The sequence below is a fragment of the Pundamilia nyererei genome, unplaced genomic scaffold (assembly GCF_000239375.1).
Source record: "Pundamilia nyererei isolate P.nyererei 1_Seehausen unplaced genomic scaffold, PunNye1.0 scaffold00199, whole genome shotgun sequence".
NCBI lineage: Eukaryota > Metazoa > Chordata > Actinopteri > Cichliformes > Cichlidae > Pundamilia > Pundamilia nyererei.
In genome coordinates, this window is record NW_005187600.1 from 567,420 (window position 1) to 584,541 (window position 17,122).

General features: G+C 41.9%; 1 protein-coding gene across 3 annotated transcripts in view; it reads right to left on the reverse strand.

Annotated features, from left to right (window-relative positions):
* Positions 1-1,076: 1,076 nt before the first annotated feature.
* Positions 1,077-17,122, reverse strand: part of eps15 (epidermal growth factor receptor pathway substrate 15) — a 24,550-nt gene continuing 8,504 nt past the window's right edge. The window contains exons 12-25 of one of the 3 annotated variants that reach the window (XM_013914461.1): positions 15,498-15,580; positions 11,929-12,001; positions 10,442-10,603; positions 10,185-10,352; positions 9,436-9,807; positions 9,060-9,143; positions 8,527-8,689; positions 8,377-8,433; positions 7,849-8,243; positions 7,283-7,352; positions 7,041-7,111; positions 6,471-6,606; positions 6,115-6,320; positions 1,077-3,289 (exon numbers count right to left, since the gene is read on the reverse strand). In XM_013914461.1, the coding sequence (XP_013769915.1) occupies positions 3,149-3,289; positions 6,115-6,320; positions 6,471-6,606; positions 7,041-7,111; positions 7,283-7,352; positions 7,849-8,243; positions 8,377-8,433; positions 8,527-8,689; positions 9,060-9,143; positions 9,436-9,807; positions 10,185-10,352; positions 10,442-10,603; positions 11,929-12,001; positions 15,498-15,580 (2,181 nt within the window). In that variant the 3' untranslated portion in view covers positions 1,077-3,148. Of the gene's footprint in view, positions 3,290-6,114; positions 6,321-6,470; positions 6,607-7,040; positions 7,112-7,282; positions 7,353-7,848; positions 8,244-8,376; positions 8,434-8,526; positions 8,690-9,059; positions 9,144-9,435; positions 9,808-10,154; positions 10,353-10,441; positions 10,604-11,928; positions 12,002-15,497; positions 15,581-17,122 lie in introns of all 3 variants that reach the window. The other 2 variants (XM_013914460.1, XM_013914462.1) reach the window with 2 other exon arrangements.

Below are 17,122 nucleotides of genomic sequence, written 5' to 3' on the forward strand. Positions count from 1 at the left end.
CTGCTCATCAACGCAATAATGACTTTTATTTAAATGCACAGGAATGCTCGCCCCGCGGTCCTAAAGCCGTCCGGCTTAGGACGACGCTACAAACAAGGAAGTAAACACAGGCGAAAATAATATTCATAAATATGATCTTAAATGCCCAAAATACTAAAAGATATATAAAGATATATAAAAAATATATTTAAGCAAATAATGTTTATTATTTTTTATTATTAAAATAATTGTTTAAAAATAGATAAATGTTACTATAAAATTACAGAATTGCTTTGTATAATTTCTTTTAATTACCTAATTAATTTATTTTTATTTATTTGCCCAGCGTGTTTACAGAAATACTTGAAAGGTGACAAAAACGTAAACACGGGTTGTTTATGAATACTAAAGGTGCTTATGATACTATAATTGTCTTTATAACATATTTACATCTAAATAAAAAAGAAATATCGTGACACTATAGTTAAATATTATAAAGGAAATATATGCCCTTGTATTCAGAAATGAGGACATCAGAGGGACATCAGGTTGGGCAGTCTGGAGACTAAATCAATGAGGCTGAGATTATTTTTGGATGAGTAGAGGATGAATAGTGGATATATTGGAAAAGGAAGGTGATTATGGAACTGGCAAGTAGGAGAGAAAGAGGGAGATCCCTGAGAAGATTCGTGGATGTAGAAGGATGACATGCAGAAAGACGAGGTGACTGAGGATGCTAGGATAGGACGAGATGGAGACTGATGATCTGCTGTGGTCATCTCTAAAAGTAGCAGCCAAAAGCACGAGACACTGAATCCATGTCACCTCCTTTGTTGTAAATAAAAGTGACAACAGGTGCACAGGAGGCAACAACAAGGCAACTTCCAAAAAGGGAATGGTGTTGCAGGTGGAGACCACAGACAATTACTCTCTCGTTATTCCTCCTGACTGACGTCTCTCCAGTTTTTAAGCTCCTCCCAGAGGTTTGCTGTGTCTCCTGGGATCTGGTGCGTCGTACGAGGAGAAACAGGAGGGGCACTATCACGTGTGGATGACAATATATTAAGAAGATGCTCTGGAAAAAAAAATGCACCAACTGCAAAACTACACATTTTTAATATTTATTCTGTTTCAATTAAATGCATTACATGGCCAAAGCCTTCCAATAATGATTTTTCTTACAAGTTAGGAAGTACAAAATAAAATACAATTAGCCTGAAGCTTAAAAAGCTTTATGGGTAAGCCTAGAAACGTACAGTAAGTGGTTCTGGTTTTGAGAAATGTGCAGAATTGTTAAAAATGACAGTAACTGTTTGAATACATGACAATGAAGCAATGGAACTAGTACAACAAGAGACCTGGAGAGCAGACATGCAGCTGTGCTCTCCCGTATTTACAATAAACTTCATTGTAAGAGAGCGAGAGCTCTCAGTAGGAAGTACTGCATGAGACACAGACAGTACACTGGTTAGACATGAGAAGAGGAAACTATCTTCTTGCTAAACATTAAAGAAGTAAGAACAGGAAGAGCTGTCCAAAACATTGTGCATTATTTGATAAGAAATGAGCTAAGGTAATGAGAGAGCAGAGGCCTCTCGCACTTCATCGTAGCCTTTCCTCAGCAGAAAACCTTCTGTCACGTTTAGTAAAGCTTTCCTGTGCCGCCGTGTGGCTGTCAACAGGCCCGATAACACAGTGCAATGTGAGCGTGCATCCTCAGCACATCTGAGGTCTTTTGCAAGTTAAATCCCTGCAGATGTCGAGGTGCACGGCCAGAAAATACACCGCTCTAACGAAAAAGTAGAAACACTTAACAACTTTCACCGTGTTTGTGTAAGACTCCAGGGAGTCTCTCAGAGCGCAAAAGACTCCTGGATTAAAAAACAGAAAAGAAAAATCGTACAAATGGTAACAAGTGAAGCACCGACTCTGGCACACGTTGAAATGGGACCAAATGTTCACGTGGTAACATGACAACCGCACAGTTGTAGTTATCCACTCAGCATTCAAGCTGCTGAGGAGCCCTTGAGAGTTTCCCTAAAGGAGATCAATCAGGATTAATGATACAGTTAATGATCAGTTAAGGTAGGATCCACGCTTACATTCATCTATGACAACCTTGCGTTTTGTTACATTCTTTCATGTCGGGCCACAATGAATTTAAATTTTTAGACCGATTTAAAGATCCTAAAGTACTTGAGAGAAACTTAGTTTGTATGTTAGAAAAACAGATCGTGTGCTTTCTGCTCTGCATCCTACTGTAGTGTGGCCTAGTTTTTAATGCAAACCAAGTGATAAAATGTGATGGCTGTAGTTTCATTCATTATTACCTCCCCCGACACACACAAATCAATGCTTTAATGCTCACGACACAGGTGCTACGGTGAGCAAGGTAGGACTGACATGTCAAAGGAAAAGGTAGCTGTGGCAGATTTGTTCCATTTTAGTATAAATCTACACATTGTACACATTTCACATCTTACAGGAGCCGCAACTTCCAGTTAAACACGAAGAAATGTTGAAATATCCTGACCTACTCTAAATGAAGACAAAAAAAATCATCTTCCCTGCACGAGAGTGGGACACGGTCACTCTGTTAGAAAGGGCCTACAGAGATATAGAACAGAACAAACTGGGAAACAGAATCTCCCCAGTTCACTGTGGTTGCTTCAGAAGTTTAATCGAGAGCCAAAGAAGAAAATTAGGGGAATTCTTGAGTTCTAGAAAATTAGCACGTCTATTAAAATCTCATCACAAAGAGAGCTGAGATTTAATGAAATGTAGCGAGTTTGTTTAGTGGTTTCGAGCGCGCGCTACAATAAATTACATTCTGGGGACTTAACGCAGCGCTTGCTGCCTAGATTTTAAATGAAGGCAAAACGACCTTAACACTAGAACAAGTTTTCTCTTGCACCTTCGTTCTAAAAAGGAGGAAAGAAAAAGAAAAAACTTTACGCTCCTCTATCAAAACCACGGAGACCAACAGAGGATGGACAGTCGGGGGGTTGAACGAGTTAGAGATGAGTTTTGAGTCTCTTCATGGGGCCAGCAGGTGATGCTGAATCAGTCCTGTACAATCCCCACTTTGCTTTGGTGCTTTCTGGGCCGGGCCGGGCCAAGCTGTGCCGTGCCGTGCCGAGCCAGACCGGTAGAGGGGAACGGGGCCTCCTCAGGAGAGTTCAGACTTGCTGAGAGCGATGGCCAGCTCCAGGTCTTCTTGCTCCTGCTGGGTGAGCCTGGCGAGTCGCTCCTTTTCCTCTCGCTCGCTCTCGCGCTTTGCCCACTCTATCATGTCTTCCTCGGTTGGATACTGCTCCATGAAAACAGAGGAAACAAAGAAACATACGCACACAATGGATGCAGTTTTGAAACTTTGAAAACCCACCAGCAGCAGACCTTTTTCCTTCAAAGTGGACACTTTGACTGATTTGTAATCACCATTTATGTGCCAGAAACCAAAGACAGTGAGTCAGGACGCACAATTGTAGGGTGCTAAAAAAATAAAAATAAAATCATGTATTGGAGTCTAAATTTGTAGCTCTGTGCCCATTCTGAGAAAGGTGCATCGCAATGAGGTCTAAAAGAAATCCAGACTTTTGCAGACCTCCCAAACAAATTAGAAAAAAAGAAGAAAGAACAGGAAAGGCGATTGAAATTGATTTCCCTTTATCCAAATGAAAACAGTCCTCCCTCCAACATATATACCCTTGCAAAGATCCTGCAGCCCCATGATCAGGGCAAAAGCAGGGACTGCGATGCTAGAAAAGCCTGAAGACAAACAGGCACAGCTGTAGGACCACAATCACATGCACTGAAAGCTCCACAGTCACAAAAAGAGTAGGAAGGAAACACAGTCCACTGGTTAAATTGGTTAATCATTGCAGACTGTGTAAATATGTTCATTATTCTTAACGAATGACAGACAGAAGCAACAGAGGTCATCCCACGTGCATCCAGCCATGCAAAGGAGTGTCTCCTAGCAACTGTTTTAGAGCCGATAATAACAGGTCACGGTATGAAGCACATGCACGAGAAGACGTGTACAGAATGTGATGATCTGACAGAGAACATGCACTTATCAGTTTGCAGACAACATCCCACCAATTCTCTTAAATATGAATGAAATCAAACATAAATAAGATACATGGAAAGAGAAATGGTGCTTTTTATTCCACAGCTTTAAGAAAAAAACTTCATAGTCTTCTTATTTGTTTTTCATGTTAAGATACTTTAAAGGATCATTACAGAGTTTTACATGTTTTAGTTCATTTACTTGACAGCGCACCGCACTGTAGCTTCTCAGAAATGTGATTTCCTGGTTTCTTTGTATCCGTTTGTCTCGCCGGGTAACAAATATACACACAGGGCAACCTGTGGCCAAATGAACCTTCCTTGATATGAATCTATAATGATTAATAATGCACCTAACTTTATTACTGTTGTGCCCATGTGGTAATTTATGTAATTCGCTGAATTACAGTCTCTGTTTGCAGTGGCACTTTAATGCAGAAGTTACAGAGCTGACAAGCAGCAGAGGGGTTTTTATGGGCTGGGAAATCATCCTAAATGCAACACATGCTGTGGGAAGTCATCAACAGTAAGCTGAAGCATAGTCCAAACCTCTGATAAATGAACTGAACGTGTAAAACACTTGATCCTTTAAACTCAGGGAGTTACAGGTGGTGATGTCATGGATGCACATAGAAGCCGGAGATGGTGACCTTGATTCAACACTTTATTAAACAGAGGTGTAAAGAAACACAGAGAGAATACAGTCAATCTGCTTCTCCACAACACACTGCTGACCACACGAGGGCTCGGACACAAACTGATGAATGAATGAATGGATGCATGAACAGAGGAAAGCCTGTATAAATAAACAGCAGCAGAGTAAAGGGGAAAGGAAACTTTGATGATTCGAGAAACGGTGGAGGCACTGGTGTAAGTCAACGAGAGTCAAAGACACAGTTAGTGCATGCAGGTCGGCGACTGACAGGTACATGCGAAGGTGCTCGCGTGACAGGAGAGGATCAACAGTGTTCTGATGTGATGCAACTTCACAGGTCATTTCCATGCAGCATTAAAAAGGGTTGAACTAATAGAACTACTTTGACCACCATGACCCGAAGATTAACCCACACAATCATCTTCCTCTTGGTTTCTTTTATTTATATTATTATAGATATATTAATTTTGGAAGCACATTAATGAACGAGAGGAAAAAGAAACCCCTCCACCATTCTTTGGGTTCAAGTTTTCACAGCAGCCTGCACTGATTTAATGTTTCGAGGCGACGTTAGGTGTTTATCCCAAATCAGTGATGTTATAAAACAGCAACTTACTGAAAAAGGTTTGAGGTATAAAGAGTATGAATGCAGTACTCTGCAGCTCATGAGTCAAGGTCAACTGATGCCACTATGCCCCATGGGTGGGGAAAATTTCCCTGAGACAAATTTAGTGTTAAAAGAAGAATAAAAACTCAGATAATTACATCAGTAATTATAGAGACTCTAAACTTGCACAGGAAGAAATGTCAATGTGACAAAGTTGGGATGGCTAATAAAAAGCCAAATACAAGCAGCCTGTCATCTCTCCATTCACTGCCAAACATTCTGGTCTTATATAGAATATATAAATGTATCTATAATTTCTATGCATTTCCTCACAAAGTAAGAGTGCATCTTCAGTCATAGAGTTAAATGAGGTGAAATCTCATTATGAATCCATAATAGAGCGAGTGAAAAGAAATGTTTACAGGGTTAGACAGCATTGTATTATTAACAATAGTCTGACATATACACAAGCAGCAGAAATGCAAAAGAAACCAAAAAACCCAAAACAAAAATACAAGATTTACAAGATTTTATTGTTTTAACTGGGAGAAGCGTATGAATCACGTAACATTACGAGCCTGTGCTACCGTGTGACGCTTTAATAAGCTGGTTAGTTCACTTTAAGGTCACTGGCAGTGGATGGAGTGATTTCAAAAGCTGGCCTGATTTGCTCGGGGTTGTATCCTTATTGAGTAACTACATGTTGGTTTACAAGGAGGGGAAAAAAAAAAAGAGAGAGAAGAGGGTGTGGCTATTGACATTCAGGTGGAGGTGAGGGAGATGGGGAGAGGGAGTTGCTCACTTTGTCAAAGCTGGCAAATCCATCAGCTTCCCGTGCGTTGCGGCGAGGAGGGGAGGAGGGGGCGAAGGGGTCGGCTAAAGGATCCTTTGCAGGCAGGGAGGAGGAGGAGGAAGAGGAGGAGAAGTCTCCTGAAGTCTGTGGCATGAAGTTTCCTCGTCGATGGAAGGAGTCGGAGGACTCCGTTCGATTGATGGATGATTTCTTACCTGACAGGGCACAGACGGGCAAGACTCAGCAAAGGCAGGTTTTATTTCATGAACACTGTTGGCACATCCCCAGACGTGTGATAGCTACACTGTTCCAACCAAACAGAACTACAGGCACTTTTTGTCTTCTGGATAACAGGATCAACTGACCTGGAGGTGGAGGAGGAGGTCTGGTAGGCGTACCCGTTTTTGGCGGCAGGGCTGGGGGCACATCAGAGCTGGCAGGTTGGCTCTCTTCCTGGAAGAGGTTCCTGCTGTCGACTCCAAACTGCTCAGCACCATTTGACTGGAATGAAAAGGTCCAACCAAATCAAATATATCGATTACATAAGCAGGAAGGTGCATGAATTTACTTAAGAACAGCACAGAGGATGTGCGTCATCACTCGCAAGCTCTGTTGCACATCAGTAAAACCCCGATAAATAAAGGTACAGGTACTGTGGTGTAAACAGCAAGTGTGAAATTAGTGTTTCCACACCGAGTTCACAAGAGCTCTCTGCACAGTAGCTCAAGGCTGCAGAAGGCTGCAGGATTTACTACTATGCAGAGACAGAGGCATTTTTGTGCATATAGATTCCTTTCCATGCATACACGGGGCTTTTTATAGTTGCAAATATAAACCAAAACTAACATAAGACTGGATAATTATTTATTATATATGATGTATATACGATGCACGAAACAACGTGACAGAGGATATATTAAAAATCTGGAAATTACCTTTGCCAAAGCACTGAAATCTGCAAAGCCTCCTCCAAATGACTCATTACCAAACACAGCAGCAAACGGATCTGAAACATCAATGAAAAACGACCGAGTGCATGAAATCAGCAGCACTTCAATGCCTCATCCAGCATCTTATTAACAGAAAAGCACATTTTACTTTATTTATTTTTCATTATTTTCTTATTTGCTGCTATGAGTTCTGTCCCCAGTGGGTGGTGCCATGCCACAAGCTGTACCTGCATCTGAGGAGGCACTGACCGCGGTACCACCGGGAGCAAAAGGGTCATTGGATGCTGCGGTGTCCTTCTAAACACAAACAAACACATCAGACGTTTTTATAATCCAGCCTGAGTGGACAAACACGCTCACCTGTAACGTGATTTACTACAACTAGAGCATGTACATCAAACAAAAACGTAGCAGTTCCTCTTTTGGCCACCAGTATTTTAACTCTTTCTGAGCCAATAAGGGAAGAAACGTATTCTATAAGCAGAGGGCTAAGATCCAAACTTTGGGACTCATTGCTATAAATTAGCTTCTGCTTCCTCTTAACAATTTACATGTCAGCGATTTTAACACATTTCTATGCATTTAAACTCTTATACAGAATATTTTATATAAAGTATATATAATAAAGTGGATGATAAGCGTTCAGGCGTACACGCTTGGTGCTTCTAAAATTACTGCAAACCTTTAGAATGGTAATAAAACATCTGGGACAAATAATTATATTCCGTAAAATACTGTCACAAAAATCTTACTCAACACACTGTAAACAGGTTTTATTAGCAGGTCTACTCACCACGGCCAGATCAGAGCTCGGCGGGGAGCTGCTAAAAGGATCCTTGTCTCCATCTTGAGAACCAAACGGGTCTGCCTCCTTTGTGCTGGTCATTTTGCCTCCAAACGGGTCTGAATCGGCTGTGTTGTTCCCTTTAGAGCTGAACGGATCGTTGGATGCTGCGGCTGGATTGGTGGATTTGGAGGCGAAAGGATCCGGACCCGCTGGTACGGCTGCTGTATCGTTCACCTTGGCTGCAAAGAGGTCTGGCTCCGGCACGCCAGAAGTGGTACCGAAGGGATCGGCTGAAGCAGAGAAAGGGTCCTCTGAGGAAAACGGGGTGCTGGAGGTTTGTGTGAAGAAAGTGTCTGCAGCAAAGGGGTCTGAGCCTTTGAATGGATCTCCTCCAAAAGGATCTGATTTAACATAAACAGCAGGAGAAACACAATGAATAATATGACCCACTCGTCAGATTTGACATATATATATATATATATATATAAATAAAACAATGCTGTGCTTGTGTGAGATTTATTGCTCATTAAATACTTTGAGCAGCACCTCCAACATCTGCTTTTCCAAAAGGATCTTCTTTGAAAGGATCGTCTACAAAGGAAAACACACCATCAGTCTGCCAGCGTTCATCAAGCATTAAAAACACTGTTTTTTCCATCTTGATTTTTCACGTTGAGGTCTTACGATCGGTAAAAGGGTCTGAATGGAAGAAATCCATCTCAGGCAGGGAGGGAGGGCTGCCCTGTGGTGGCAAGGAGCGAGGGCCAGGCTGAGGCGGAGAGGGGGAGCTGGTTGTTTCTGTCGGCTCTGCAGGCTCCTGTTTGCTCTCTGGCTCTGGTGATGCAACCTGTCGCAGAGAGGCACGGCGCTCTGAGCATTACAGTGAATCATGCATCGTGGTTATGGAGGGGGAGGGGTTTTAACACCCATCTGATGATTTAACACAACTATCAGGTTACATCTTTGCTGTCTGCTGTCAGTCTATGCACTTGTCTGGCACGCTGCATGTCCAACATCTCATATCTGTTTCTGGTACAAACAGCTTTTCACAGACAACATTTCAAAGAAATGTGGGTAAAACAAACATCCCAAATGTCACACTTGATGACAATGAAAACAAATACTAATGATAAAAATCAAGAAGAAGAACAGAAGAATACAAGGAGTCACAAAGATGCTGTTTATTCAAGTACACCCATGAAAACCAATAAGTTTACCTTCGGTGGGGTCTCCTTAGGTGAGTCCTTTGCATCTTCTGTAACCTCAGAGGAGACGCCAGGCGCAGGGCTGCTGTGTTCCTGCTTAGAGAACAGACGCACAACTTAAAAGGACAGCATCTGATGTTTTTTTCATAAAAGCTTTGAGTTCAAGCGACGGAGTAGCTCATCTGGTTATTGTAATGTGTAGGTTACATGTTTTTGTTGTCGCTGGACAGTTTCCTTTGAGACTCACTTTGATTTTTTTGAGATTATCTGTGATGTTTTCCACAAGAACACGGCACAGTTGTAGCGTGCATTAGGCTTTACAGCTGTGCCTGTCCACATTTAAAACTACTGTAAGAGTGCTTCTTATTATTATTCATGTAGTTTTTACCCTAACATTGCTCTCCCAGGGCTTGGCAAGGCTCGACAGACTGTACATATCAGTGTAGAGATCATCCAAGGCATCATGTTTCTGCTTTTCATCTTCCCCAGCTGTTGGACTCTCTTCGTCCTTCTCCTCTTCCTTTTCTTTCTCATTCACGCCACCTCTCTCCTCTGAATCTGAATGCTCTTCCACTCTCAGTTCTTTAAGGTCCTCCTGGAAGAGGTCCCTCTGGAAGAGGTCCCCATGGTGGAGCTCTGCAGCGGGGCCTGCTGATCCATTGACCATGACAGGAGAGCTGTCCTCAAGGGCTCTCTTCCAGCTGAGCTGAGCAGTCACCGATCGCTCCTCCACCTGAAGGTCGTTCAGTTTCTGTTGGACCTACGTGCCAGAAGAATAATTTTTTTAAAAAATGACACGATTAAAGAGCAGAGACAACACTTAAACACAGATATGATGAATTCTGTAGCCAGTGTACACAGAAAGTACAGCATTAGGAACACACTGGTGGAGCCACAGCAGTGTTGCTCCATCTGTCCACACAGAAATTCTGGAAGTGCTCAGTATAATCACTGCAGCTATTATTCATGCGTTTGGGTATGTAACAGTTGTGCAGCCTGCTGATTACAGTCGGAAAATAACATTTCCATCAGCTGCGTAGGTGCCAGAAAATGAAAAAATGTTTTCTCTGCAGACATGCTGTACGAAACCAGGGAAGAGCTTTTAACCTGTGCAACTTGTGTGAAAGAGTCACGCACAGACTCCTGAAGAGGAGTGAGCTGCTCCTGGGCAGCCTGGACCTTCTCCTGAAGTTTCCGGCTCTCCTCCTGCAGAGCCAAAAGCTCCTCTCGGGCCTGGACCAGCTCCTCCTCATACTGACATATCCTTTGTTCCTGCTCCTCGTGCTCTGACTGCAGAGATGAGATCTGAAAGGAAAGTAACCAGAATTCGAGGTAATTACACGGCTCCCCAAAAGGTTACCAAAAAAATAAATAAAAAGGAGGCGGCAACTTACAAGTTGGGTCTCCTGGTTGGTCTGCTGTCGAATGTGAGTGAGCTGCTCCTCCAGGGAGGCCTTCTGTTGGTCCAGCTCATCTAAAGCATCTTGAACCTTCTGACGCTGAGTCTGAAGTTGCTGCAATACTTCGGTTTCCTTTGCCACCTCATCTTGAAGGTCCTGTGGACATAAAGTCAAAGGGGGGAGGGAGGGAGATTCAATAACAGAGAGGAAGTGAGCAACAAAGAGACTTTGGAAAACAACCTTTACAGTTACTGATTTTTGGAAAGATAATAGTAATAATAATAAGATAATAAACTTTATTAATCAGGGAAATGTAACTGTTACATCAGCTCAACAGAATAAAACAAGAGAAATGTGGTAAAATAAAAGATTAAAAAGATACATTCACATAAAATGTAAGTAGATGGTTTTATGAAGAAGGTGAGAAAAGAATAGAGAAGAAAAACTGGTGAAACCAAGTGAAGGTAAAGGCTTTTAAGAAATAATGTGCACTAATGCTGTGTTACAGAGTTACAGAGTAACCACATTTCTAGTCTAAATACTAACTTTTAATACAATTCCTGAAAAAGCTCAATCGGCTGTTATATGTCAGCTTGCCGGAGGGAGAAAGGCTGACGTCACAGTGTGGAATTATTTTCGTTTACAGGCTGCAGATCGTTTTGCAGCTCAGTGAGTCAGTGAGATCGTTAACATCCTTTCAGCAGCGGCTGTCGCTGAAAGGACAACGGCAGCTTTTAATCTCTATACTAATATCAGAAACAACACAAAGTGCTTTAACAACAACATGTTAAGGCAGAATAGATTATGGAAATAAAAGCTTGTGCTTTGCATGTATTTCTCTTTATTAAAATTCCCATGTTGGAAAATTTGTATTTCCTTGATTCTTAGAAAATCACTTCCTGTTTTGAGGCTGGCTTTCCAGGGTTTGATTTCAAAGGTGGTACGACTGCCACAAAACCCATTCTTAACCTCTGGGGAATGCTTGGGTATGTGCAGTATACCACGTCCAGGAATAAACTCAGACAACATAAATAACCAGAAGCACTCGCACAGAAGTACAATCGAGTGCAGCTACAAAATTCAGCTACATCAGCTCCTTCGATACCACCCTCACACTCACTCATTCCTAAAGAACTCTGCAGCCTCGCCCCTTTAAGCCAAACAGCTCCCAAAATAGAGCCCAGACGAGGCAGATCAGCCTCTTCCTCTCTTCCTCTTCCTCTCCGAGTATCATTAACTGCATTTCTGAACAAGCGTCTCAGACTGCAAATCAAATGTGTTATTGATCTTCTCCTCCAGAACATTCAGCCCCATAAAAGTGAGCTTACCAACCTGCATTTGTTTTGCTTGTTTGTTGGTTTTTAAAGGGAAAACAGACAGAAATGCACACGTGCGTTTAATGCATATTAACTGTGCTCCAGCAAGAGTTTTTGTAAACCAGTGATTTAGAATACAGGTAAAATCTCACAAAGAGACCTCACCTGCACTTCAGTGCTGCGCTGTCGGATGGCCTCCTCCTTCTCCTTGATCTCCTCCTCCACAGAGCTCTTCTCCCTGGGGTTGCAGCAAAGGAGACAGGTGTATTTAACCACCAAGGAGAGCACCAGCCCACCAAGCCCAAGCCAGCTCTCTAGTGAGCATGCTTTACCCGGCCCCTGAACCACCACCAGCTCCTCTCCCTCGGCCACCATGATGTTCTCCTCGACTCCCAACTTTACAGAAGAGAAAGCAGCATCAAGTCCTGCAGCGAGAGCAGGTGTGTGTGAGCGCTGCGCTGTGGGCGACTGCGAGGATAAGTGTCGGAGAAAGCGAGCACGTACTTGCTCAGTCAAACGCATGGGAGAAAGAGCGAGAAGCAGATGGCTGCTTCGGGGATGGAGGGAGAAAGAGAGGAGGAGGGACGAGTGATGATCTGCCAACCTCCAACATCTATCATCTGAGCCGTCCGTGTGCTCATCCTCTCTACGCTTTTTCAAGCATGCAGCAAGAGGGAAAGAAGAGACGGGTGGGGTAGAAAGGAAGCTTCATAACTTGTGCACAAAAGATACTTCAACTACCTTTAAAGGAATCCTGTGCTTGTGTTGAGTGCTGTGGTAAGGTGTTATATAAACCATTAGACACAAAAAAAGGGCCTCGCTGACATTTAACTCTGTTATTGAATATAAACGATTACTCTAAGGGATTTTATGCTAGTATTTTCAGCTCAAAGGAAAACTGAGAACAATTACCAGAAACGGGAAATAAAGAGGAAGCACATACAGAGGTAAAGAAAAGATCCTGATTGGTAGGGCTGTGGATATGACCAAAACCTCATCTCCCGATATCAGACATCTATCGTCCGATAACCATATAAATCACAAAAATGGAACATTTTCTGTAAATTCTGTGAATCTCGGGCAGCTCGACTTGTGTGAAATGTTTCCAGCTGGGCGTCGTGTAGCTGGAGTCGAGTGTTTTTACAGATGCATGAAACGATACATTTTTAGACATAAGTTGTAACGGCGCCGTTTTCTTTGTGAGTATTTATTACACGGCGTGCTGCTGGCGGCTCTTTTTACTTCTCATCCATAAATAATCTGCATCTTTCACGTGAGTCAGTTTATTTTGAAAAGTCTCAACAGGATCTTGAGCTTTATTGTGAAAGTTTTATGTGGAACATAAACAAGCGGACGCGCGATGGCGTTACCGTCGTTGTTGCTAACAACAACGCATAAAAACAGGCGCTTGTCCGTCTGTAGTGTGGTGATATTAAATATAAGAGAAAGAGAGAACTTTAAGAAATTAATAATAACTCCAGTGACATCAGAACCATGAACAAATATTGCTGTAAACAGTTTATTTTGCGACACCACGAAACAAACGATAGCGTAAAATGAAACGATAGATGTTTTTATATCGTCATCAGATATATCGTTACATCGAACAGCCCTACTGATTGGTGTTTTTACTTAAACATGTTTTTCAGTAAGTATTTCTGCTCACTTGTTCTCTTACATTTGTTTTTGGTTCAGTATTTTTCACACAACCTTAACAAAACTAACATTTTAATATTGTTGTGTGAAGACACAAAAGAAATTATGCCTCAGTTTAACTTATTAAAAAACTATTCTATCGCTCGCCACACAACAAACACACAACTCCCCTGATAATCTACGAGCTGCAAATGCAAAGGGAACCGTTCCCAACTTCTACTCACCCATCAGCATCATCGTCATCATCACTGCCAACCTCCTTATCCTGAACAGAAGGCTGCTGCCCCATTCTGAAGCAGCAAAGACGCTTCATCTTTCCAAACTCTTATTAAATAAAATCTGTCCGCAGGCGATTTCTAACTCAGTTTCCATCCTTCTTACTTCAAACAGCTGTCGTCTAGTGTGTGTCTAAGTGTGTGTGAGATTCTATGTGTGTTTATTGGAAGGCAGAGGTAGGAGAAAAGGCCACTTTCTCACTTCTCCCTCTCAGTTTTCACGAAAAGGGAAGCTACGTTCTGTGAAGTATGGAAATGAAATCCATTACTATGACAACTGCTCAAACCAAGACTCCATGTGCAAAGCATGCATGCAAATGTGCAGCTGCTGCAGCTTTTACTTAAAGGTACATCTGGCATTTAAGATCATGTGAAGTAAAAAGGCAAAAGAAGGTAAAAACATAAAGTCTGGAATCAGGTCGTGTCTCAGGATCTCTACTAAGTCAAGGTTATGACTTTCAGAAAAACGAATCACCTTGTTTTTGAACCGTTCTTTTTGCTTTGATCACAAAGGCAAACCTCAGGTTATGCACTGCTGCCCTCACATGGCCCTGTGTCGTTATCATTTTAAATCTATTGTTTTCTGAAACGTTGCGAGGCCTGCAGACCCTGATGTACCAATGTTCCCGCCAACATGCTTCACTGTGCGAAGGTTTCGGTATTTTTATTTATTTACAATTTTTCCATTTTTGCCAAAGAGTTCAACTACTGTTGTCACATCTACATAGAAATCTGTCCTCCTCTTAGTGATCTCTGGGTTTTATTTGTGTCTTTCCATTCACACCATTTTAACTTGTGCATTTCTTACTGTGGAGACAAAGACTTTAACAGGTGACTGGTGCAGATGTTATGTTGCTCCCCTGGGTTTTTTAACCTCCGTCACGACTAAAGGTTTTGCTCTCGGTGCACTCGCCTCACCACGCCCACTCCAAGGTTGACTGACAACACTCCCATCACATTTTTCTCCACACTGCTTATTGTAACGTGATTGCCTACAAGGTCTTTGGAAATTATTTTGTAGCCTTTCTAGGCTTCGTGGGTCTCTTTGAAGCTTCTTTTAAGATCCCATAAAAGTTGTTATAATGAGGTTTGTTCACATCAACCAAACTTAAAAGATGTGATTTAACCATTTGAATCAGGTGTGTTGGATCAAGGACACATCCAACGCCTGCAGGTTCCCCCTCTGCTTCATCGGACTTAAAGTGGCTTTGGGAGTTAGTAGCGCTGAGGTTCCCTCTGCACTCTGAGTGACCGCTTCAGCCAAGTGCTATTATTGTGTGTCATTATTTCTGTTGTGTTTGATTATGATTACTACTTAGATGACATTCAGACAATGCAGATAATCAGTGCAGAAATCCCATTAATCCCAAACACTTTACACCCTCTCCAGGGGCGGATCTAGAGAGATTTTCTTAGGGTGGTATGGGAATCAAATAGAGTGGCCATCTCTTTACACGTGCAGGTGTTACATTCTGTTATTTATATAGTTAAAATACATCAAATGGAGTAAGTTCTTACTGGCTTTCAGTTCAGACCCTTTCCACCGCTCGTCTTTTTAACCGTCTGCTGCTGCAGTGACACAAGTGTTTATTATTTTTACTGGAACTTTGGCTGTGCTCAAAGAAGTGCGAGTGTGTCCCTCCTGCATACCTGAACCAGCAGAGGCTCACAAACACTCAGCTTGAACCCTTCATCTTTAGGCCAACAATATAAACCACCAATGAGATCATCTCCACCGCCATCACTCTGTTAATAACATGTAGGTGTTTGCCTTTTTCTTTAAATGTGAGGAGAAATGATTACCTTTGTAGTTCAACAATCTCGTTACTCAGTGAGTCCAGCTCCTTGATGGCAGAGAAGTCGGCTGCTAGGTTAGCTGCGTTGTTCTGGTGAGGACAGGAAAACTCAATAGCACCAGTAAAGAGCAGAAACACCCACATTACTGATATGCAGATGAAAGTACTAGAGACCAGCGACTCATTACAACTTAACACAAAAGACAGTCACAGCATAAATAAACAAATGAACTACACTAACGGCTTTACAGAGGTTACCCATCAAGTCATCTACTGTCAGAGGCTCAACAGGCAGGGCTTGGGGAACAGTGGTTTTAAAAGCAGCCTAGCTGATACCACTTAAACTATACTACTGAGAATTTAAAAAATCGAAAACGTCTTCAAAGCCTTGATAAGAACACACAACCACAGAAACAGATACAGCGATAAGAGTGCATCTCAAAAACTAAAAACAGTAACCTTTGTTTCTCGTCAGCTTCCCTCAAAAGCACAAGGGCAAATGGAAACTAAATATTTCAAATAAATTCAAATATTTAGGATAAAACTATGTCAGATAAGAAAAGAGGCAACCTGTTGAGAGTTATGAGATGCACTAGACTGTTTCTGATGAATCGCACTCACTCAGGATTGTGTCAGTGCACGTGAAGTGGATGAAATGCAAAAATGCAAAAAGACGAGGTAAAGCAAAACTGCTGCAGAGAGAGGAAATAAGAAACGCACACAGCTGCAAGCTTAACAGGAAAAATACACAACTCACACACGTGCACGCACAAACACACCAAGAGAAAAATACATCACTGAAAGCCACAATTAAGACAAGCAACATAATTTATATCTAACAGTGCTGATGCAATGGAAAATTATAATAAGTCACTGCTGTAAACAGATGGTGAAAACTGCAACCAGAGTCTGTTTTAAGCTATAAAAAAGACAGCTGCTCCAATTCACTATCAATCAGTCTCATTATTAAGGATCTTTCAGCGTCCATGAGATCAGTTTTTGTGCGTTTTTAATTCTTGAATTGCAAGCGATTGCTGGGTTCTTAAAATCAAACCAAACACTAATATTTGGTGATTTAAATATCTGATATATCGGCTGATTTAGAAACTTGTTTTATCATCACAGAAAGCTGTAGATAGCTCGTTTATGCTCAGATCAGCGAGTTGTTGTTTGTGGTGTTGCCAAACAACCACCGCATTCTTCTTCCTGCTAAGGTCATCAGATCAGAGGCTGCTGGTGGCCCCACGCGCTCAATTTAAAACTCGTGGCGATCGGGCCTTTCAGGCAGCGGCAGCACGGCTGTGGAATTCTCTCCCACTGGTTTCACGCTGTACAGAGTCCACTGGTTCTTTTAAAAAGCAGCTGAAGGCATTTTTATATAGGCAAGCTTTTAATTAATTTGTTGTATTTTACTGTTTTACATTGTTATTTGTTGTATTTCCATTCTATTCATTTTTCATTTTTTTTGTTGTAAAGCACTTTGTGATTTTTATCTGCGTAAAGCGCTAAATACATAAATTTTACTTACTTACAAAAGGGAAATTACAGAGTGCCCTCTGGTGGACAAACTATGCAACATCAACAGTCATAACACAGTTGAAGGGTGTTGCTCTCATCTTTAGCTTACTTACT